This window comes from Seriola aureovittata, chromosome 4, assembly GCF_021018895.1.
Source record: "Seriola aureovittata isolate HTS-2021-v1 ecotype China chromosome 4, ASM2101889v1, whole genome shotgun sequence".
Lineage (NCBI taxonomy): Eukaryota > Metazoa > Chordata > Actinopteri > Carangiformes > Carangidae > Seriola > Seriola aureovittata.
The window spans coordinates 23,966,898-23,991,833 of NC_079367.1; the positions used below are offsets into that span (position 1 = coordinate 23,966,898).

The 24,936-nt window shown below is 42.1% G+C and overlaps 1 protein-coding gene across 3 annotated transcripts in view; it reads left to right on the forward strand.

Annotated features, from left to right (window-relative positions):
* The window catches only part of mtus2b (microtubule associated tumor suppressor candidate 2b), a 27,888-nt gene continuing 2,952 nt past the window's right edge, over positions 1-24,936 (forward strand). Inside the window, exons 1-14 of one of the 3 annotated variants that reach the window (XM_056374722.1) lie at positions 1-125; positions 4,499-6,556; positions 7,579-7,771; positions 8,599-8,805; positions 13,186-13,332; positions 15,174-15,272; positions 16,402-16,598; positions 22,699-22,765; positions 23,131-23,345; positions 23,647-23,752; positions 23,847-23,920; positions 24,018-24,116; positions 24,231-24,350; positions 24,615-24,715. In XM_056374722.1, coding sequence (XP_056230697.1) covers positions 4,727-6,556; positions 7,579-7,771; positions 8,599-8,805; positions 13,186-13,332; positions 15,174-15,272; positions 16,402-16,598; positions 22,699-22,765; positions 23,131-23,345; positions 23,647-23,752; positions 23,847-23,920; positions 24,018-24,116; positions 24,231-24,350; positions 24,615-24,715 — 3,455 coding nt within the window. In that variant the 5' untranslated portion in view covers positions 1-125; positions 4,499-4,726. The remainder of the gene's footprint in view (positions 126-4,498; positions 6,557-7,578; positions 7,772-8,598; positions 8,806-13,185; positions 13,333-15,173; positions 15,273-16,401; positions 16,599-22,698; positions 22,766-23,130; positions 23,346-23,646; positions 23,753-23,846; positions 23,921-24,017; positions 24,117-24,230; positions 24,351-24,614; positions 24,716-24,936) is intronic. The other 2 variants (XM_056374723.1, XM_056374724.1) reach the window with 2 other exon arrangements.

Here is a 24,936-nt window from a genome sequence, read left to right on the forward strand (position 1 = left end):
CCCAGCGATGCTGCAGACTGTATGCTCTCCATCACGGCTCGAGTTGGATGTGTCCCTCCTCCTCCTCCTCCTTCTTGTCCTCTTCATCGTCCAGCCCCTCTCCGGCGGATTACCTGAATCTAACGGTAAGGACATACCTTTTCACGGCGTCTATTTTGTGTGTGTCTCTCTCTCTCTCTCTATCTCTCTCTCTGTCTCAGATCAGCGGCAACGAGAATTGGATTTATTGACACTGCTGCATCTGCTGGAGAGACTGCGGATGATCCAATTATAGGAGGTGTTTGTATTAACGTTGTTATTTTCAAGCCGGCTGCTTATTGTCTCCCTGAGTGTAAAATCTAATATAGCTGTTGCATACTGTTAGGCTGAAAAAAGGTATAGTCTGACCAACCACTAAAGGTGGGCTGAGTGTGTGTGTGTGTGTGTGTGTGTGTGTGTGTGTGTGTGTGTGTGTGTGTGTAAAAGGGTCAGACCCTGTAATATACACGTTCGTTCACCTGTATCTTATGTTTGTGTCTCAGCCTGTCCTTCCTCTTTTCTTTTTTTTTTCCTGCTTGAGAATCATGTGTGTGGACGTACTTCACATTTAGAGACTGTGAAATGAGGAACGAGGCAGGATGAGCTGAATGAATGGACATGAGTGACCACAGTCATCCACAAGGCCTGAGTCTTGTTACATTATGTAAGATGTCACAGTGAAGTGCTGAGGGACCCTGTGTGCCAGCACCCACAGCCGCCGAGGCCTCAATTACCCAGAGATGGAAGCTGAGTGATGATACTAATTTAACACAAAAGGCGTCGATATCACATGTTTGTGCATTAACATAGGAGACGTTTACATTTCCGTGTCACATTAACATTTTGCCAGTGCGCATGCTGCTTCTGCACCTAGTTTTGCTTTCACAGCCTCGGAGGCACACCCCTTTGCTACTGTTTCAGTTTCTTTTAACTCACAACAACAGATGATCTTATTGTGAGCTTTGGTTGGTTGCACAAAGAAGTCAGGGCCACTGAAGCATTAAAATGGGGGGGGGGGACACGATGCCTCCATTTTCATTCATCCTCAATATTTCATGAGGATTCCCGTTTAAGCATCAAGTGGAGCTTGGTGGACAAATGGGGGCTTTGATCTCTGCACGGCTTCAAATGTTACTGTACGACTGCAAAAAAAAAAAAAAACAATGAAGGAGCTTCTGTTTCACTGAGGAGAAACAAGCTTTTTCAGCGCACCCTCACACAAGCGCTCACACAAGGAAGCACAGATTTCACTAGAGGCCCCGATGAAGGTCTCGCCATCATGGTGCGTATCAGGAGGCAGGTGGCAGAGTGAGCTGCTGAACAATGGGGGGATGGGGAAACATGCTCAGGGAAGCGTGTTGTAGGGGCGAACGTAAATTTCCTCAATCTCCCTCGTGCCATGCATGGTGTCACCACAGGAACAATGTCAGCTGTTGCAGCAGCAGGAAAAAAAAAACAAAGCGCGAGAGTAAAACAAGCAGGGAATGTGAATGAAAAAGCAAAGGGATGGAAGTGACAGGGCCAGTTCAGTCTGCGTGTACAGTAGAGCGGTGGGAAATTGGAAATCGGGGTGGTTAAGGTGAAGCGATCTTCAGTCAATCAGGGTACTTGTTCAGTCAGTCAGACTAACAGCATCCTGCTCCTTCTCGCCCAGACTGTGACGCTCAGCTCCCGAGAGATTTTGTGCAGAGAAAGAGGTTAAGATAAATTAAAAAGTTTAATTATCCCTGTTACGCTTTTATATCATCCAGCAAGAGAGAGTGTGAAGCAGAAAATGATGAAATGCACTGGGTGAGAGAGCCACAATAAAAACACTCAATCGAAAATAGCAAAGTAGGGCAGGTGCACTCAGGTGTAATGCATTTCAGATTACTTGAAGCAAACTAGGTTTCATTTTTGTGCTTCTGCAAGATGTTACAAGGTATTATTGTTACATTTTACTGTTGTTGGTTGTTTCCATCTTAGATTGAGGGATTCCACATATATACTGTCTGCACTCCTATCACTATAGATTTTAGATCTGAATCTGTATCATTTCATTAACATCTCATTATACAAACAAAAAAGCAAAGTTTGAGAGTTTGAAATCCATGTCCAGCATTCCACCACTGTGTTGATAAATGCTGTTTGAAGCACTCTTGTGTCTGTGCAGTGTTCTGCACTGCATTGATTTCAAGTTGGAAATCAATTTAAGGGATGGAGAAGCAATCATGGCTGCAGCAGAAACAATCCTGTTACCAGATTGCAGCTTCTCTCTTTGAAACAAGACTTCATTTATCCAATTTGTCATCTCTTGTCATATCTGTCAGGCAACATGCTTAATGTAAAAATCTTTTTCAGAGGTCTATCAGATGTTTGGTTGCCCAGAGGGAGTTTGTACCATATAGTACAATGTGTGACCTGATAGGGAGGCAGGGGAGAGGCAGGTGTAGGGGGAATCTGATTCACTGGTCTCTGTTCTGCAGTGCAGGTGCTGAGGCAGCATTTAGTGTAGTGTAGTGTTATCCTGTGCTGCAAACAGAAACTTCTGTCTTTGGAGCCGCTTTACATCCTGTTTAGTGTCCTTCCAGACATACAAAGGTGAGAAGACAAGAAAACTTGTTAGGCTGTGTATGGCCTGTAGTTGTTTTTGTAGTAGGCTATGTATTTTCGCCCTTTGTGCTAAACATGTAGCAAACTCTATTTTCAGACAACAGCACAGATCTATTTTCATTAGAGGGGAAAAGAGAAGCTGTTTCCTGCTGTGTTAGTGAATTCATTAGGACATAAATGGAGGGCAAAGAGGTGAGGTGGAGCAGTTGTCAGTTTGGCTTCGTGCTAATCGTCTTATGAGTCAAACATGGACAAACATCCGCCAGTTTAGTTCTTCTTTCACCCCAAGCTAGTTTTTGTTTTTGTTGCTCTTCCATTCTTTACTGATGACATCCCTTTTAGCAACAAGAATCTCTGCATACCAGAAATAAAACCTATTTTATCTCCTTAATGTTGGGAATGAGAGGGTGGGCACAAAAGCTATTGAGGCCACTTAAGTAGAAAACTACTTTAGTGGAAAATATTCTAATGAAAAACAGAGACAACAGGTGCTTTTTCTTTACTTGGAGGTTCATTTATGTTACATAGTTGAACTTAAAAACCAGAGCTGAGTAATGACTAAATGTAGCGACGTGGGAATTCCATGTTTAGGTGCTTTTGTGGGAGAGAGTTGCTGCCTGAGATCAGAGAGTCTGTCAAGGTTCTCTGTCCTGTACAAGTCCACTGACAGAAACGATTATGTTTTTTTGGCTGAAGAGATGGAGGGAGGCTGCAGAGGTTGGAGCACCAGTGGTCTCCTCTAATTTACAGTATAGGCTTAATCAGAAACAAATGAACACACCTGCTGGCTGATAATAATTGCTCATTATAGCGATTAGTAAATATAGCTCTTTTAGCCTGTAATGAGTGGCCATGTTGTAGTACAATGTGCACAAAGACCCAAAACTGATTTTGACAGTCTTGAGCTCTTTGAAAGACTTAAGAAGCTTCCCCCTAATGATCTCAGCAGGGCAAGTCAGCCCCACATGGTAGTGGCAGTTTTTTTCCAGCCTACGGTTAGACATCAGTTAAATTTAGACTGACTTTGACAAGTTCCTCTCATGGTGTGCAGAGATCATGTGATCTGGAGCTAATAGTGCATTCTGACACATTAAACAGCCTGTTAAATTAAGGTATCAAATGCAGATGGAGGCAGTAGGAACACAAAGAAGCCAGTTCTGTGTTGCTGCAGGACGATAACTTTCTATCTTTGGTTTATGTTAAACCTAGTTAAAATCAGTGCAGTGGCTTTAATAGAAACGTCAGAATGTAAGTGGAACTTGTTGTTTGACCTCAGGGGTTAATGGGATTCCGTTAGCAGTCTGCTCTCCTCTCTGGTCCTCTTGATAAATGATGCTCTACCTTTATGGTATTCTTCATGTATAATGGGGTCAGCTTTCAGTCAGTGAAGAAAAGGATTTTAACAAATAATAAACCGCTAAAAAGGTTTGTCCTAGTTTTACGTTTTGTTTGCAGTCATACATTTATGGTGTACATGTGTGTGAGACTGTGTTACATTGCTCACAGTGATATACTCCTTTGAGCATATGATTTTACTAGTTGAGCATAGAATTAAAATCATAAAATGCACTTAAAATTAGTAAGAAGCCATTGATTTTATTTCATAATGGAATTTCCTTTTTTAAATTAATTTCAGAACCTTGTCTTTTGAAAAAGTAGGGCACAACAGTAACAATAATTGTTCTGCGCTTTTCAGAGGGGTACCGGGCTCCCTGACAATAGCTCAGCCTCTCAAAAAATAAATAAAATTAATCTTTTCACATTTCGTGCCTTGTCAATTCAATTCATAGTGACTGAGAAACTGAAGTGTCATTTGACTGAATGAGATTACTCCTGTTATCTGTCATTTTGTTGGACTTATTATTTGGTATTTGTTGTTTTTATACAGGATAAGGAGCCCAGATGTCATGAAGAGCCATCCTCCAAATTAGACATGGTATTCAACGTTCTGATTACTGGCATACCGGAAGGACATGGGAAAATGAGTGCTTGGCTCCAGTTGTGCCACTAAGACTCCTTGATGGGTAGGCATGGCAGACTTTTTCGTAACTGATGCCATGGATGATTGATTTTTAAAGTGCTCTTGAGGGTGCTGTAAACTCAGAGCTGTATAGCAATGTGCGAGCGCGGAGAGCCCTTCAGTGAGGGAGAGTTAAGGAACAACAACCAGCAGGGTGGTGTGCTGGCTGATGGCGATGCCAACGCTAATGATATCCGGATGGAGGATGGTGAGAGGATGGGCGATATCGCCACTCTGTCGGGGCTGACAACTGAAACAGCGGAGCAGGACAAAGTCATCATCTGGGGGACAGACTCCCAGTGTGACGACCCAGAACTGGCTGAGTTTGAGATGCTGGAGTGTCAGGAGCTGGAGGCCTACCTTGTTGAGGAGGGAGAGGACTTTGTCGGGCTCACGGACCGAAAGGAACTTCTTGAACAGCCGTCATCATGCAGCAAAGCCATAGCAGAACATACAATGGATAATAAGAGCAGGGAAGAGGGAAGGTCCTTCCTGCATGGTGCCAGTGAGCAGGAATCCTGTGCCTCTCATGTCTCAGAGAGTAAAGAGGTGTCCAGGACTGAGTTAAGCTCTGAAACTGATGTCTTCGTGTCTTGTCTTTCCAACATTTCAAGTATGGCCACTGCTATGGACACCGTTGGCAAGACCCAGACAACAGACTCCTGGCATGCTGCCTCTGGTCCTTACTCAACCATCTCAGAAGACCTGACTCTGGCTTCCCAGACTTGCAACACCGTCTCTGAGAGAGGCACTGCAGCTCAAAGAGCCGATCATCCTCCCCTCTCCTCTAGAAAAAGCACAATACATCAGAAAGATGTGGACATTAATTTGAATTCAACAATTAACTCAGAGGATGTTGGATCGCAGGCACAAGTGAGTAGTGGCGTTGCTCCATGTAAGGATGTCACTGATGAGCACAGGAAGAATAGCAACCAGAGAAACATTTCAGAGGGAGATTGTGATCAAGGGAGAAGTACTAAGCACAAGGCTTTACCCGCCACAAAGAAATCGCATGAAGAAAGCAACACGAACATGGATAAAAGCACACAAGCTGACGAGGCCCCTGATGTGAACCAAAGCCTGCCCAAAACAGGTACAAAGGAGACTCAGTCGTCAATCCAATCCAAAGCCATGAAGAAACAAGGATCATTTGATAATTCATTGAAAAAACAAAACTCTTTTGACAAGTCTTTTAAAAAGCAGCCTTCATTTGAGAATACTTTAAAGAAGCAGCTCTCTTTTGATAACACTGTAAAAAAGCAGGGCTCTTTTGAGAACACCGTCACCTCCAGCTCTTCAAGTCTGGAGAGGAGGAAGCCATGGGGAAGCCCCAGTCGACCAGCAACTCCTACTTCCTCTAAAACTACCTCCTGTTCGCCCAAGAGACGACCACCTGGTTCTCCAGCTAAGGTCCAGGGCATCAGGGCACTGAGCTTGGAGCGTAGTGACTCACCTCAGAGAGGTTTAGGTCAAACAGTCAAGCCACCAGGTAAGATGCTGTTGAGCAGTGGCATCCCCAAACCTGTCATGCCTTCACAGAGAGAACATGAACCCAGGAGGTCTTCCTCTCCCCAGAAGCCTAAAAATGTCCGACCGAAAATCATCACCTATGTTCGGGCAAGTCCTCCAGCAAAACCTCAAGTCACGGATGCCCCTCATGAAGCCTCTACGCACCCACTAAGATTATCCTCTTACTCCAGCCCACCAGCTCATAAAGATCCAAAGGTTGGTACTAAAGCTGCACCAGTGCTATGTTCCTCCAACCTGCTGTTTGACAAATATCGACAGGAGATGCAGAAGGCAGGGTACCATCCATCAGGCATGGCTGCGACAGGGGTGAAACCTCCAAACAGCGGCATCCCTCAAAGGCCGAGCGGGAAGTCAGGCAGCTTTCATGAGGATGTGCCAGAGAAATATCTCCAAGAGGTGAGAAACTGACTTTTGATTTGACATACTCACATGATATAACTGGATATAGGTTGAAGCGAAACAAGTGCAATATCTTTACATGCTGGTAGCTTGATACAATAGAAAGTTATCAAAACATCTGAGTAATGCAAAAGTTTTAACAGCTTATTGCAGGGAGGAAAAATTGTCAGTTTCACCTACTAGTGCAGTGCCTTTTGAAAAATGTGCCTGTCAGTTGGGGCTGATTGCTTGGCCTGTGTTAATCCAGCTTGAAGCTTTCTTGAGAGCATCATCCAAACAACTTCACACTCGTAAATCCACTTCCCCGGGTCCTGAGCAACACGCCCTGCAGTGTGTGTCGTCAGTTGGTATCTTTTTATTACTGCTGGAGTCGGCTGCTCCTCTTGACTCTGCTAGTGTCTAGGTCACACTGTAGATAGTGCCGTCGCAGTTGAGTTCCAACTTTCTTAAAACCCTGGCATGTGCGTGTTCTAAATTGTCTGGGTGCTGCACACGCCCTTGTTGTGTAGATCCGCCTAATTCTACCCGTCAAGGAACATGCAGAGCAGCGATGTTTGAAGCTTTCTCAAGAACTGTACATCCAAAAAACTTCATACTCAACACTCTGAAGTCAGTTGGATGAGCCTTGGTCAAGAAAATCGAAATTCCTCGATTTTTAGTTAGATGCTGCATACCCCTTGGGCATGTATCAATACATATAAATGGTTATGTATTGTATTTATAATATATTTTGCTCAGTTTTAGAGTGCATGTGCCTTTCCACAAATTTAAAGAACAAAAAACAGGATCAGTCACTCCCAAAGAGAAGATTACATGTGTGAAACTGCTTTGACTTCCTAAATGTGCTAACAGAAATTCTAACCGTAAATATCACACTCGCTAAATATAGGAGAAATCACTGTCGTCCACTTTTATCAATTTATGAGTCTTCTTCAATCTAGTTTATCATTAGATTCCATATTGTGGGAATCACAGTTGTTGTTACAGACACTGACTGTGTTGGTAATGTCCCACACCAGCAGGTTTCTCAAGAAGGCGGCAGCGTCTTCCGATCACCCAGATCCCTGAGGCCTCAGCTGGGGTTAGGGGCAGTCACCAGGCAGCCTGCAGCCAAGACAAGAGTTCAGCAAACAGGCCAAAGGTCAACCCTGGCCCCAAGCCAGTCTGCTCAGGCTGCTGGAGTATCCACCCAGGGCCACCAGGACTCTGCAGGTGAGATGGTGATCAGCTGGGGTAAAAGTGCAATGTAATGAAAATGTCATTTAAATGAGAGTGAAAATTTACACACTGTGTCAGCACATGATGTCACAATGTATGATTTGTCATCAGAGTTCATAAGAAGAGGAAAATAAGAGTTTCCTCATGTAATATAATTCATTTGTCAGTGGGATTAAGAGCTTCAAATATGAGAACACAAGAGCACATTCGACATGCTGCATATTTCTGTGCTTATGCTGTAAAACGAAGAATGGTTTTAAGCCATTTAGACTATTGTGGGTAAATAATTTCATGAGAGCTTTCTCCTCTCTCTGCATCGTTTGCTATTCTGAGAACTTCCCATCATCTTTGTCGCTGTCGAGCTGCAGAGAAATTGTCTCCTTTCGACTTGCTTAATGATTATGGATGAGGCTTGGCTTTTGGCACCGAAACTCTTTGAAGTGCAAAGCATTTGATAGCAATGTCACTCACACATCCTTCTAACTTGCACTCCATATTTTTCCCTACTCACAATATGAGTTATAATCTACTCATCTTCCACACACAGTATGATGCTCTATTAGTCTATTTACTGCCATTTCACCACTGTTTGAAGGTGGTCTGAGATTAGTTATTTGTAATGGTGAGATTAGAGATTAGTGAGATTAGTAAAAGCGACGCATCCACTTTTTATTCGTCAGAACAGATATGTTAGACAGACTGTGATTGCCATCATTTATGTCAGAATAAATAATGTAACATTGAAACAGAAAGTGTGGCCCCAGTCTCGGTGATTAACCCACTGATATTGTGATATTGCATATTTTCCCATCTACCTCCAGGAGAGCAAAAGAGGTCAGGTCCAGAAACCACCCCCAAGGGCCTCCTGCTCAAACCAGGCCAGTCTGGTCTCCGTCCTCCGGGCTTCTCCACCCTGCCAGCTGCCCGTCTCGCCGCCTTCGGCTTCGTCCGCAGCTCCAGTGTCTCGTCTGTGTCCAGCAACCAGTCTAATGACAGCAGTCACAGCGATCCCTGTCGACCCTCTCAGCGTGAGTCACACTTCAGCATTATACAGTTTCTACTACTTCATCTTAAACTGTGGCTAAAAAGAGCCTCAGACAAAAATATATCAGAAATCAGACAGACAGTGTTCTGTCTGATTAAAAGGATATTCCACATTTATGTTTCACAACTACATCTCCTTATTACTTCGACCGGAAAGTTGTGGCTGCCCCTGCTCTCCTCAGTTACTATAGTAACAGCCACTCGCTTTGTTCCATTTTTCATTCATTTATCACAAGTAGGCGCTGAAAGCTGCTGCACCGCAGAGGTTTTGATGAAGAAATCCTAAAGTCACCCTCCGCTGCTGCGTCCCCTTCTTGCTTGCGAACTGCAGCATTTTATCTGGAACAAATCCTGGCGCTCACTCCTCTCAAAAAACATCCTGCCGCCGTCATTTAGATAAATTAAAATTTCAGTTGACTAGCCGGTTATGTCTGTGTGTAACAGAGACATAAGAAATGTGTCATAACAAATTCGGAAGTTGTCAGTTACGACTTATTTTTTATTTATTACACAAAAAAGCCTTTACTGAATACAGTATCAGCAGCATGTGTGTGTGTGTGTGTGTGTGTGTGTGTGTGTGTGTGTGTGTGTGTGTGTGTGTTGTGTTGCTGTGTGGAGCCACTGCAGATTCATTTGTTCATAGTGCCAACTCAAACCAACTTCTGGCTGAATGTGCTTAGACTTACTCTCAGAAAAAATCTTATTATTCGTCATTAATTACTTATAAAACATCTTTATAAAATGAATTCAATCTGCCCAAAGTGGTTTGCACAGGCACAAGTGCCTCTACTCGACTGTGCAGATATGACGATGGCTTAGCGCTGTCCTCTGCTCAAGTGTCACCACATTTGTTCCACTCTTAGACAGCTGACCGCTGCCGTTCCCTGCTCACTGCTTTTACTGTCGTCTTCTGACCGGCTGGATTCAAGGGATTCCTCGCGCTGCAGACAGCGTCCTCAGACTGGAAAAAAAAACAAAAAAAAAAAACAAAAGTAGAAAACAGCTGTTGTCTCATGCAGGGTGCGCCCCCCCCAGCCTCAACCACAGTCACTGCTTCACATGTCTATGGCAGTCCTGCCTTCCCTATTTATAATCCTCAAAATGAGAAAGTGATGCCAGCGCTGGTGCACTATGTGTCAAAAACAGAGAGTCGGGGTGTGGTATGACAGGACAATCTGTGAATCTGTTTTTACCCCAGACACCTCCGGCCCACCTCTCCCCTGCCTTGTGGATCTCCACCTCGAACCTTCCCTACACACCAGATAATGGTCTCTCTTTCACACTATCCTTCCTAAAATGCTCCGATGTACACTTTACTGGGTTACTTTGCCCCATTTTTAACACTGATTCTTCAGAAAACAACCACAGCTCGAGACGATAACCTGCAGTCATGTAAGTGTGTCCTACTCTGTCTGTCATTGGCATTGTTGTCTTTGTTTGTAGAGCTGTTGTTCAATTTGTGAGCCAGTTCCTTTCAGCATTAAAAAAAAAAAGGGGGAAAAAAAGAAAAATTGTAATTCTGCTTGTGCTGTAGCGAATAGATGGGTGTCTACCAGAGAGTAAAACACTTGGGAGCAGTTCAGACAGCATATACATGACTGGCAGCTTGCATGGCAGTGTTTCCCCTTCAGGCAGTTTGCTCAGACAGCTCTATTAGTATGCCGTATGCCTCGAACGCAGCCACATTTCACCGGGGATGCACTCCAGTGAAACGTTGTGACTGGGAGTGAGTACATCCCCTCAGATGCCATAATGAACATAAGGTCGCTGATGACATATTGAATTTATCTGTCTGGTTCGCTCAGTGGGAGAACACGGTGTGCTCATGTGGCTGTTGTTCTGTGTGCTGCCTTGATGGCGAGATTCAAGAGTTGAAATTGTTTGTGTTTGGAGCTACAGTGTGTGAGCTACACTTTTTGAAAGACACTATTTATTAGTGTTAAAACAATGATAATCAGTTGACTTCCAGAAAACTGATCATTTCAGTTGTTCAAACATTTATTGTTTCCAGATTCTCATATTTGCTGCTTCTCTCTGTTGGTCAGACAGAACAAGCTATTTAAATGTGTCCCTCATCCCTATTTTCTGACATGTTGCCGACATGGTGCAGCTACCAGTTACTACATACTTCACAATCCAGCTTTAAGCTTCGCGTATCAGTTCCACGTGAGACTTCACAGCAGTTTAAGCAGCTCATATCTCTGTGGCATGTTATAAATATTAAGCCTCTTTCCATTTGGATCAATCCCATTCCTGCCACGTCCTGCAGGAAAAAAAAACCCTCTGGTGACTGCAAAGGCCCATTTTTTTTTTTTTTCTCAAGAGGAGGTCAGATAAAAACTGTGAGATGTAACGGTGCAGACGCATTTCAGCTTCACTGTACAAGACTTTTCTCTAAGAGCTTAAAAACTTCACTTAAAACTTAAAAGCTTCATGTCCAGTCCAGAAGTTATTTCTTGCCTGAAATTCATTTGTAATGGATTTCCCAAAAGTTCACATTAGTGTCCTACTGCAGTCTTATCCTGCACTAAATAATTGTATCAAACTAATATGACAAAAAAAAAAGAAAAAAAGAAAGAAAAGACAAACCATGTTATTCCTATGATATCCTGCCTGAATTACACTATTTCCAATATTTGCATCGCACAGGCCGGATGGCTTCATTGAGAAAAGCTTATTCTAATTTAGACAAAAGAGAATTGTACATTCATCGGTTATAATAAGGATAAGCCTTATTGAAAATGCAAAACACACTGCGTGTATTTAATATTCTTAACCTTTCTGTCCTCACTTCTTGTGAATTAGTCACCAGCAGAGTGGAGTCCTTCTTTGCGCCGTGCTGGTGTAACACTGATCGGAGGATGCTTGCAGCAGGGGATGTGATTTGTACTGTACCACGCAGGCTAGAAACAAGCATTTAGCAGTGTGAGTCAGCCTCCAGTCATCTCCCACAGCCAATCAGCTTCGTGGCTCAGTGTCAATTTCACTAAGATGCCTTTGGAAAAAAAAAAAAAGATCTGCTGACTCTCCCAGGTGAATTCTGACTCAGTGGCAGTGAGGAGAGTTACTGTGTTCCCATTGGAGGTTTCACACAGGCCCTTGGCATTTTGACATCAAAAGTGATTTAATGTTCTCTTTCTAATCTGAAAATTTTTAAGCTTTCTGCAGTAATTTTGGTTGTACTGCTATTAAAACAAGATACCATATTGTATAGTTTCCTCCAACAGCTGGTTGTTACATCTGTGATTTCAGCCTCATCCTCAGATCACAGTCAAGCTGTTTTAGGGGCGTGAACCTGCCGCTCTTTCCTCTTTGAAGGTGCTGCCGAGTTACCCATCGGTGCGGCATGTGTCAGCACCGCTATTGATTGAGGAGCTGAATATTTCATGATAAGTAATTGGAGATATCTGGTTTGCAATTCTTCACTGACACTGACGATTTAAACCTAAATGCTGAATTGTCCAATTCAGTGCTGGAATCCTAGAGACAGACAAGAGTTTATATTTTATATTATTTTAAATTTTATAAATCAAAACAAAGTATGACAAGGATCTGGAACCTCCTGTTCCTTTGGAGGGGATATTTGGTTTTGGTGTTGTTTTTCTGTGGGACTACAGTCTCAGTTTGTCTATGAATCAAAGCCTTTCCTATCCACTGAGAGCTAGAGGCGTAATAACAGCTGTTATGAATAATTAAGATGATTTCAGCATTCTGCCTTTTTGCGTCTCTGTGAATTTCTGTGGTTAAAAAAAAAAAAAAAAATCTACTCTCCAGGGAAAGATAGTGATCTGCTGATACTTAATCCTAAAAATATCGAAGGAATACAAAATGGGAATCCTCAGTGACCTGTAAAGGATCCCATGATCCTTTACAGGTCAGTGAGAGTTTATTTACAGCACTGTTACTAGACTAAAATATCTTCTGGAAAATATATGCTTTTTAATTTTTGTAAGTGAAAATAACTGAGGTGACGTTTTTACACTGCTGTTTCACATCTATCTACATTTTCATTGATATACTTATGAAATGACGTAGTATAAATGTACAAATCATGAAAAACTGTAATAGATTGACAAATAAAAGCTGTAACACCAGCACCCCAAGAAACGACTCAATGTAAAAAATGCAACATTAAGAGCATAATATACCAGACCAAGCAGCATACTTATTTTTGTAGTGTATCGTCAGCTACAGTTTAGAAAGATTACATGCCTTTGGAGATTTTGCAGCCGAGTATTGTGCAATACTTTCATTGAAATTAAATTAGAACTCATTCATTCATCCCTGTAAATATAAACCTTTCAAAAATATTGACAGTCCCTGACTATGTTTTTCTGTTCTCTGACATCTTTCCTACTCTGCAGATGCCAGCAGTGGCAGCGATGACACACCTCTACACAAAGCCACAGCAACCCAGAGTGAAGCTTCCCACAGTCAGAGCCGACCTCAGCCTCCCAATGCCCCCAGCCTCCAGCGCCGCACTCTGCCCCCACAGCGCTCCTCCCCGCTGGGTAAGTCCCCACAACACATGCCCAGTGGAAACAAGCGTCCGGGGGCAAACTTTTTGTGTGTATGTGGTGTTGGGATTCTCTCCAGACACAAAACACTTGTACTGTAGCTGCTCTGCCCCGCCCCATCCCCCACACCTGCCAGTTCAAGGTCATTCTGTCTGGTGATCAAATGACCCTTAAGATTGGATGTGTGAGTGTGTAGTAGGAGAGAGGGAGGTGTCAGCACTCACGCAGCTCATGACCACTGATTAACTGTAGGCCTCACTTCACATGATGATATTCATTCCTCTTTGGGGCTGAGTTGTAAAATAACAGGAAGACAGTTTGCCAGCAGGTTAGTTTACAGACGTAGGTGTACTGACTCATTGTCAATGTCATTGTACTACGTGGTCCAGAATGAGACCGTCCGTACCACTGTTGGCCCGGCGGGAATAGCTGGAGGTATGATTTGTGGTGCCTGACCTGCTTCAGGCAGTTAGTTTACATATGAGACGCTGTGGCTCGTATGAATTTTTTGTATGCTTAAATGGCTCGGTTGACACTTGGGTGTTTCAGTGAAGGAGAAATAAAATGTAATGTTTATTGTACTCAAGAATCAGAAAAAAAGACATAGACTGTATGTCATTTATTCTAAATATAAAATTGTGAAAAGTAAGCCGCAAGGCAAAAATACATACTTTTAACACCATTACTAAAAATGACTTTGTTATTCCAACATTTCAAACACAAGGTCATCATCTGTCGTCAACTTAAGACAGGCAAAATCTCAGACTACTTTCCAGACCAAGCAGGAATCATTTAGGAAATGAGTTTTCCTGTGTGAACAGAGAATAAAGCCTCCAGACCTGAGCTGTAGTAGATGAACATGAATCTGAGCTGGAAACTATATTATTTAATTCTTTCAGTCCTTTTCTTTCAGAGTCTTTAATCACAGCTGTTTTTATGGATGTGAACATATACAGATTAAGTGTAGGCCCTTATCATCCACTGCTCATCTCACTGTCCCAGTGGGAGATGTATTTTACGAAGAAAAACATTCAGAAGGAAAAATAATATATATTATTATAAATAATATGTTCTCTAATGTATCTTTACTGCTGCTTAGCATTGCATCACAGCAGTGATGTAGTGCCATACAATATACTCCCTCTATGCTGATGTGGGCGTCTTTGTTGTCAGTTGGTGTAGATTGTTGCCTGTGGCGGCATCTTTGCAGTGAATCAGTGTGTGGAATATCGACACCACCCAGTGGTCACAGTGTGTATTTCAGTGTGAGCCAAGCGCAGCAACGGCTCCCTGCAACGAAATCTGTGTCAGCAAGTGGAGCAGCAACTCCAGCTAGCGGCCACTGTACCACACTGTACCTCCCCTCACTGTTTTCTCACTTGTTGTTCACACCAGTGGTTCCCGGCATTTTTCGGTTGTGAACTTTTCAACCAAAAATTGATTTTTTGATTTTTTGCCTTATTTCATTAGAATAAATTTTAAAGATCTGAAGAATTTCTCAAGAATATTTCCCTAATAAACAAAGACGAGAATAAAGGAAAACTAAAGAGTTATAATCATAAATAAAATAATATTAAAATAATATTCATGTGTAAGCAGCACTTTAATACATTAGTACTTTACATATCATAGAAATAGATCACAATTTATAAATTCATATTTTTTGTATGTAAAATCTCGGTCTGCAAAGTATCTTGTGAATTTAACTGTCTAATAGACAAAAAATAACAATACTGTCCTCTGAAAGGCAGAGCATACAACAGATATTGTATTTAGAAAAACAATATGTGAGAAAAAACAGGTATATTTTATAAATATGTTTCTTTACTGCGCAGCCTCCCGGAGAGAGATGCAGAAGGACATGGAGGCTGTGATGCCACCAAAGTCCTCCCCTAAAAGATTTGCAGTGGTTTCGCCCAAGCCTCAGTCCCCTGGTGAGTCCCACACACTCATACATCTCACTGCAGTGTGTGTGTGTGTACATGTGAACACATACTGATTACACATGTGTGTGTTTGGTTTATTCACAAGTGCAACAAAAGGAGGAAGTAGTAGTCAGCTCTGCAGCACCGTCTGCTTCTACTGTACCTTTAAGATTTACCGTCTCTCTCTCTCTCTCTCTCTCTCGCTCTCTCCTCACTTCATTACAAGACCCATGACAGCCTGCTGTTGTCATAGCAACAGGCTACAGTAGCTGTAATGCTAGGATGGCTCCTCCAGTAGCGATCCTGCTGAGTCAGATTACCACAACCCAAGTCAGCATTTTGTCCTTTTCTCAGAGACCAGACAGACACAATAACCTGAGCACTGAGTTCCAGTGAAGGCGCTAAAGGCTTCAGCACTGCACAACATACTGTGCATCTCGGTGTGTTGAGATGAGAGAGGAAATTGCTGCTGATTGGTGTGAGCAGTGAGCAGACTTGAGTAACAGCGACTTGGACAGACCATTTGTCTGTAAACCACCGGGTTCCAATCAATCAGCGGTGAATCTGTTTGTGTATGTGTGTGAGGTGAGAGAGAGCAGTGCAGTGTAGCTCAGCTGTATGGTGTTGCTATTGGGGGTGCAGCTAATGACTGAATCTAATGATTCTGGATGAATATGTTTATTATCAGTTAAGCTATTGGTTGTTTTTCTATTAATGATTTATTTCAAACAAATAATAAATGGGAGTAAAATAGTTAAAGAAATAATGTTTACAGAATCCTAGATGACATTTTCTATTTGCCATTTCATCTCACCAACAGTCCAAATCCCAAATATATTCAATTTACAATCACAGAAAACAGATCAGTAAATAATACAGTCATATAAAACAATTCATTAGCAGATTATTTAGTAGCTGGAATCACTGAATGTTTTGCATCTTTGCTTGACAAATTACTTAAACAATTTATGGATTATCAAAACAATCAAAATATTGAAAACACATTTTGTAAATTGATCTTATACATGTGATATTCTTTATAGATGTCCACTTGTGTATGGAAGTTGTCCACATTTCTCTCAAAAGTCTCATATTAGAAAAAATAATTTAAAAAAAAATATATTTTCTGTCTCTACAGTTCGTGGGCGGACGGCAGCAGTCCCCAGTTCTGTTCGGACGGACAGGGCCCAGGAGCTGGACCGGGCTCTGATCCAGCAGCTGCGGGAGCGCTGTGAGCAGCAGGCCCTGCAGCTCCAGAGCCTTCAGGCCCAGTTAAAGAAGGCTTCCCTGTGCCTGGACGTTTTCAGCATCACCACCCAGCACTTCTGTCACAAGGTAGGCAACAGCAGAGCACTCATCGTTGCCTTGTGGATCTTTTGTTTATCAGTACATCTGGCTGCCTTTGTTGTTGACATTGTTATTTTTGTATGATTTTGTACAGTTATAGTGACACACTCTCTCTCCTCCTCCCTACACTTGTAACTCAGTCCAATTCATTTGCCAGAAAAGAGACAAAACACACAATAAACAAAGTTAAAGATGAATTTGAATTATTATTATTTTCAGATTTTCTCCTGATATCACAATAACATTGTTTTCATGAATTTGTTTGGCCATAATAATCGTTTAGTGAGAATCTTATATCGTAATCCCAATTAAAGCCCAAATTCTTTCCTGTATTGTAGGACAGGCCTGTAGCAGGCTGCATTCCCTTCCTCTCCCTTTCCCTTTATGGTCAGTATGAGGAAGCTCTGACATCCAAGATATCAGAAATGAATCCCAGGAGTATCGCCTGGATTTAATTTCAAGATAGATTAGATGATGGATGTCATGAATTTGATCTTTTCTTGTATTAAAAACTTCTGCAGGGATGAATTTTCAAAACAGCCCTTGCTCGTAAATGCATTATTGTGTAACATTACTTGATAAAGTGACTGTAACATTGATCATGATGGATGCATTGCCCATATCAGGCGAGGATCATATCTCTGCCAGCTGGTTTTCATATCACTCTGAAATGAAAAGAGGCACTGGCATAGTAAAGTGTCAAAATGAATTTAAAAACCTAATAGTATGTTTTGGGAAAAGGTTGACAAAGTATTCATCATTTTGAGACAATAGGATAAGAACCAGCTGTATGGTCTTGAAGTCATGCGAACAGAATCGTCTAATGGAAACCGCATCCTTTTGCTGAAATCAAGCATCATGGTTAAGCCTGCTGTGCGTTCACTGTGCAGCCGTATTCCAGCCTAACAAACAACACATTCCTGCTGTAACAACTACACAAGAAAAAGGTAGCTGGCTTCAGGCTGCAACTACAAAGCGCAGCGTCTTCACTGGCACAAATGACACCTGTAGCATCTGGCTTTTGTTGTCAGCATCACTTTCTTTCTTTCTTTTGATCCCATTTTGAAAATGTTGGAACTAACTGAAGTGACACTGTTTGTGGGGAAATACTGAGGATTTCCTAAGGTTTCTCTAATAGTTTAAACAAAGGGAATCGTGATGCTTTATGGCTTTTTTTTATAGGCTACGTTTAAGTGGACAGTGTATGGACATACATAAGCATCATCTCGTGGTGAGTCTTCTCCCATTGTGTAAGATATCACTGACAATGATGCGAAAAATACTCAGTAGAAGAATCAAACTAACAAACAGTCTGCTTGCACACTGTGACCGAGTGTGTTCTGCCTCCCAAACGTGGATTAAGCGCCTGTTTCTTGCCCTCTCGTGGTGCTCTGCTTGCATTTCATCCATTTCCTAGCCCCACCCACGGGTTCTGCTCTACAGTGGCAGATGATAAATGAGATTAGAGCTGCCTGCCTGGGCCGGGCTGTGCTTTTAGTGAGAATGATTGTCAGACACGGACAGAATACCCACTAACGTCTGACGGGTGGAAGATCTTGAGATATATGCATCTGAGAAACACCTGCAAAAAATAAGTATGGAGAGATGGGACTCCCCTTCAGAAATAGTCCTTCGAATTGGTTTTCAGTCATTACTATCAACTAGATGTCAGTGTTAGCAATTTTTAGATGTAAATTACAAGTGAGCTTGAGCCTGAAATGTGTATTATGTCTTGTCCATGTCCAAGATATTGTACTTTGGCTGTGATAGGTGTTTTAAGATGTGTACAAGCAGTGACAACAGATGATGAGGTTTTTGAAAGTATAATGTTTGTATGACACTGACTGAAGAAATATAGAAATAGAAACTTGGGTTTCTTTTTCATGAGCATCAGTGAATTTAAAGTGTTTCATTGGATTATTAGAAACTTTACATCCAAAGCTGCAATTTGGACATCATCCTTCAGTCAGATCTATTTGAAATTAATTATTTTCTATTAAGCATATGTGGGTTGGATGTGTGCTGTAATGCCTGCTACATGGAGCTGTTTTCACTGAGCTGAGTAACAAAGCAGATAATTGGCCACTTATTGATCATCTCCCTCCCCCAGCTTCTCCTGCTCCACTCTTTTGTTTTTTCTTAAAGATGCAAAAGACCGCACGTGTGTGTGTATGTGTGTGTGTGTGTGTGTGTGTGTGTGTGTCTGTCTGTGGGTTGCTCCCTGCCATGCGTGTGAATGTGATACGGGGCGTGCTGGTGGGGGTTTAAGGGGTGGGCAGGCAGAGCTGGGCTGGGCTGGTAGTCTTTGTTCTAGCAGGGATAAATGCCGGTCGCAAACCAGGAAACGAGGTGAGGCTTTGGTCTTCCCGTCTCTCCTCCCCTCTCCTTCCTTCGCCTGGTTCCCTCCCCCCCCTCTCTGTCTATCTTTCTGTATCTTTCTGGCACTCGCATCTGTCACTGCTGCCTCCCCAGCCGGCTCAGGGATGCTGCTGTCTGCTAGCCTAGTATGGGCCATTGCTGCTGTGGGCTCACTTTCCTCCCTCTGCGCTGTCTGGACCAAACGGTAAAAGGCAGGATCTTCTGCAGGCAGCAGGCTTGTTTCAGCACCAAGGATTCCTTTATGTGTGTGTGTGTGTGTGTGTGGTTGTGCGCATGTGTGCGTGTTTGATGGGGGGGGGGGTCTGAGTGCGTCTGTTTATATGAGCATTATGTTCACTCGTTTCCTAGAGACAGAGCTATGGAGAGAATAAATCCGTGCATGATTGTGCTGAGTCAAAGCAGGCTTGTCTGTCGCACTGTCCCTCTTTCTTTTCTCTTAGAGTTTGCAGGGACATTACATAACATGCTATTGCTGCTATATTCTTACACCTGTCTTTTTTTTTTTATTCCGGTGTGTACATTGTGTTCTTAATTTACATCTGCTCGTCTAATTCTTGGTGATTACATTCCATCGGCTGCACTTTCACTTTGGATGCATTATTCTCATGTTTGCCTGATGTTGCTGGATTTCTCAGCTACAAGAAATCACGTGGTCTGTTTTCTGCATGAAATTCATGCTGTGTGCTCAGTGGAGCCTGAATCTCTTCAAGACAAGAAGTCCAAACAAAAAGGCAACTGCACACTGGAAGGATTTTATGAACTGGAGATACATAGGTTGAGACTTTGGAGAGGTTAATGAACCTTAATTACAGTATCTCCTCAAGAATGAGCACCCTTACTACAAAAAACCATGTGTATTCTTTTCTAGAAGGTATGATGTACAGCACTGAAATGATAAGTTGACTGATAGAGAGATATTCAATTCAATTTTTGATCATCCATTAACATTCCCGCTTCTCAAATGTGCAGATTTCTTGTTTTATTTCACTGTTGACTATATTTGGGTTTTGTTTAATAGTGAAGAGCATTTCTCACTATTTTCCTTATGCTATAGACCTAACAAAAAGAATCACAAAAATAATCAACAGTGTAATCGATAATAGAAAGAGTCCCCAGTTAGTTGCAGCCCTAAACATGGATTATGTTGCTTGGGTGGGGGCACAATAGGAAAATTAGAATGCATGTCACACATAACTCCCTGGAGAGCAGAATAGGGGGTTGTTAGGGGCAGGACTAGGGAATGATGGGTAGGAGCAGAGGTGGAGTAGCAGAGTAAGAAAAGAAATGAAAAAGCGACTGACCATCCTTCATCCCTCATGAGGTCACTGCAGTCTACCCCTGATGACTGTATGTTCCAAGTAAAACCTCTTAAAGGGTGACATCATTCCTGCCGAGACACACCATCTCATACATATTTCACCTGCTCCACTCCGTCTCTTTCTGTCTTTGTTTCTCATAAGCACTGCTCTGTGATCAGCGCTTTATCTCTGAGCAACAGTGTGCATAGCCATCTCTGCGTGTTTAAAGTTGTGATCAATAGTCATTTCACTGACTGTTGTGTCTGCCTCTGTGAGTAAGATGTGTTCCCAGGATGTCACATCACGAGGAGTCCCTGGAGGATGCTGGAGGAGCCTTTAAGCTCTGTGTGGAGACTTTTTCAAAGTAAAATGTAAAACTTTATTTTGAAAAATGTTGTAGTTGACTCTTACATGGTGCTATGAAGCATTCAGCTTAAAGTAGCTATTTGTAAGTTTTGTTATTGCAACATAGCCACAGTTAGCATTAACAGCTGTTTACTTACCAGTCTAGAAGAAACGTTGTGAGTTCAGCATCAAATTTAATTCTTGTCTCCAACAACGCCAATGTTAACTCTTGTGTTTTCTTCTACTGAAGTGAGCATGCTGACCCGCTAGCCCGGCCCACCTTGTCACTTTCTGATAGCGACTCACTGCAGCCTCCAATCTGCCGTGTAGACGTAGCGCTGCTCAGACGGTGTATTATAACCTTTTGTATCATAAGAACAACAATAACCAAAGCTCTTGTGAACTGACAATCACCAACACCCGCTCCCGGGAAAAAAACACATTCAGCAGCAGAGAGAACTTACAAATAGCCCCTTTAGTGTAAGACGCTTGGTTACTGTGATCCATAGTAAAGTAGATGATACACTGATATCAAATTGTAAAGGTGCAAATAAAGTGATTGGCTTTTTTCTCTATAATTAACAGAAATGATAAAAACGTTGTTGCCATTCCTGACGTGTTCTTTGATTCACTGTGATCTGTGAGAACCAGGCAGCACACAGCCGTTTATCGTCTTAAGTGAAATAGACTGTAGCTGCCACTTCTGACCTTTAGTCCAGTGTATTGTAGTGATTGCGAAGTGAAGCTTTATGAACCAGCAAAGCTTTCAATACAGTTGTGTTTAAGAAAAGGTTCATCGCTCAAAGCTTTTCAAATCAGAGCTCAATGGGGACCCTGAAAATATAACACTGTGCAGACATCCATGCATCATTCTGGATACAGTTGAATTTACTATTTGATGCAAGATTGATGCCCCTTTATAAGAAAGGAGCTTAAGGCCATCTTTTCTCTCTTAATTCTCTTAATATGAATTATATCATCATACCCATCATAAACCAAATTTTCAGTTACCACTATTTTGTTGACTTGGAAAACTTGGGAAACATTAAACAGCACAGAATCCTGCAGAAGATTAAATTACCTGTAGTTGTGTATCACCAAATGAATATTACTCTGCATCAAAGCCATGTAGACATAGAGCCCCTTGGCCATTTGACTTGAAGGTATTATTTTTACACTGGCTCTCAGTTTAATACAGACTGGCTTAATTACTGTCTCGCGGTCTGCCATATAATAGTCATGTGAGTGAGACAATATAGACATAATCCTCTATGGCAGTATAACTGTAACCTGTTCTTTTTGTAATTAATGAGTTGCAGCATAATGACTTTATCAATTATTCAAAACATCAGTCTAACATTTGATCTTGTGGTCGGTTATATTTGACTAGTGTATGTAAACTTGACACAACACGAACCGTGGTTACATAACCTTCGAAAATGAGTAACTTGTGTGTCATGGGTGCGCTCCAGAGGGCACTGCGCTCCAGAGGGCACTGCACCCCTGCACATGTGATGGGACAATATTTTTGATGAAAGAAAATGTAAATGTAGATGGAGCATCCTTTCGGTCTATAATCCTCTCATGCATATATCACTGAAAACATTTTGGGTTCAAAATGTCTCCAGCCCTCTCTCAAGTCTCTTCATGTTTCTCCTAACAGTTTCTGGTATGTATACAGTATGTATATATATATGTATATGTATATGTATATGTATATATATGACACCTTTCAGCACAATGCAATACAATTTAACAGCACAACAAACTACAGCCTCTAAAAATACCTGTAAAGTTGAATCAACACCTCCATAAAATCAGTTTTAACAAAAACTGAACATTGTAACCTTCCCAGATTGTTTTGCAGGGCTGTTGCTTTAGTTTTTAACTGACAATATATCAATATTCAAATCATATCACCCAGTTTTATGTCAGTTGCAGCTTAAATTTGTGCCAAAACTGTAACATCCATTTCCCCAAAGGCTTACTATGGCACTGTAGGTGTTTGTAAGAAATCCATTTCATTTCAGGTGCTCATGCATGTGTTATATGTGTTTGCATTTCAGAGTGAGAGTGCCATTGTGAAAGAGAGGGAACTGTCCCTGGAGCTTGCCAAAATCAGGGATGAAGTGGGTAAGTGGGATACAGCTTGATATATATGGCACCACAGGGAGGACAGAAAGGAATGAGTCACTCACATCTCCCAGTATATCAAGTCGTATACAGTGTGCACAAGGGATGGGAGGAACAAATGACTCCTGGGGAATCCACTCTGTTGTTTGAAGTCTGGATTTAGTCCAAGATCGAACACCATATACTAGATACTATAGAAAAAGCTACTCTGACAGCTTTAGGATTTAGATCATTCAAAAAAAAAAAAAATGGCCACAAACATACAACTGTTAAATTAACTTTGGTGCATCTTCTTTTGTAATAAGTACATGACCTAAAATTTGAATCCAGTAAAACAAACTCCATCATCCATCTCCATGTCCCAGCTTTCAGTGTTGCACACTGGGAGCAACTGCAGCAGGAGAAGGAGGAACTGGAGCGGCGTTTTGAGGCTGAGCTGCAGGGGTTGCGGGCTCAGCAGCAGAGGGAGCTGGGAGCGCTGGAGGAGCGGCTGAAGACGCAGCACACGGCCGAGACCGAGAGTCTGCAGGCACAGCAGCAAGCCGAGCTGGAGGAGCTACGGGTGAACCAGCAGGAGCAGGTGTGTGTGTGTGTGTGTTTTGATGAAGACTCGATATAAACCGCACATATCTGATGTAAGAAGTTGATGTTGTGTGGTTCGCAAAGCATTTGAAACTGATATTTAAATATTTCAGCAGCAACATGTGTTTCCAGAAGCAATGTCCCAGTTCCTCTGGATAATCCTCAGATCACTGTGAACTGTTTTCACTGGGACTGCTTTCTACTGAAGAAATAGTCCCCATGAAAACTGTTACATGATGCATTACTACACCCCCTAGTGTGTATGCACGTGCAAATGTGTGCTTGTTATGTGTCTCCAGATCGAGGAGATGAGTGAGAACCACGAGACGTCCCTGATGGAGATGGAGACGGCTCACGATGACACGCTGGCCACTCTGCAGGAGGAGCACGCCAGGACCGTGAAGAGTGAGCGCCAATGTTTCAAAACCTGCCGCTTTTCTTTACCGACTCGCTCTGCTGCAGGTTAAGAGAGGTAACACTGTGTTATCTCTCGTGTTAGATTTGAAGATGGCCCATGAACAGCAGAGGAAGTCCCTGGAAGAAGAGTTTCAAAAGATCAGACTGTCACTGCAGGTTAACACTCCTTTAAATTATCTCTTTTTTTTCCCCCACAGATACGTAATATGATACTTTTTGTGGTTAGTGACAACAATATCTGTGTGGTCAACAGGATCAGGTGGACACGCTGACGTTTCAGAATCGCAGCCTCAGAGACCGAGCCAAGCGATTCGAGGAGGCTCTTCGCAGGAGCACAGATGAGCAGATAGTGGTAACTGATACATCACTGGACAATATATTGACTGCTTTGGTGACAGTAGCTGGATACAACAGAAAGAAAGCAAGACTGATGGTTGCTTTCACTAATGATGTCTGCTTTTGGCAGGATGCTTTGGCTCCGTATAAACACATTGAGGAAGACCTGAAGAGTCTGAAAGAAGTTCTGGAGATGAAAAATCAACAAATTCATCAGCAGGAGCTGAAGATTTCAGAGTTGGAGAAAATAGTAGGCTTCAAATTTCTGCTTTTGTTTGACCATGAAGGAAACTAGTGCTTGTTTCAAGTCAAGTGAAGTGTTGAAGTGTTGTCCAGTACCAGCTAACATGTAAGGTCAGCTAATGACAGCAAAAAATAACAATGGACTAATATTTTGGTCAGGACAAATGTCTCCTTCACAAACCATCATATTCCCCTGTTTCACTGGTTCTAGACTGCCATTTCTTCATTTAAAGAATTTAAAGTTGTGCACCTTATGTTCTGTGTTTTTGAGCAGGCTGAAAAGAATGTGTACCTGGAGGAGAGACTACAAGTGTTACAGCAGCAGAACGAAGACCTGAGGGAACGAATAGACAAGAACCTTGCTGTGTCCAGGTCAGTTTAAATCCACACTAGTGCAGATTTAAGACCTATTTAAAATCAGTTGAAATGAATTATATTTCATCATCTTATAAAAAATATGTGTTACAATATGACCTTGTATAACCCCAAGATCAAGGATCAAGGGATGTACTGTCTGTGTGTATATAGAGGGCAATTTTAGGCAAATAGAGTACTGGGCAAAGAACATCTCAGGCATATCCAGCTGTTTTTTA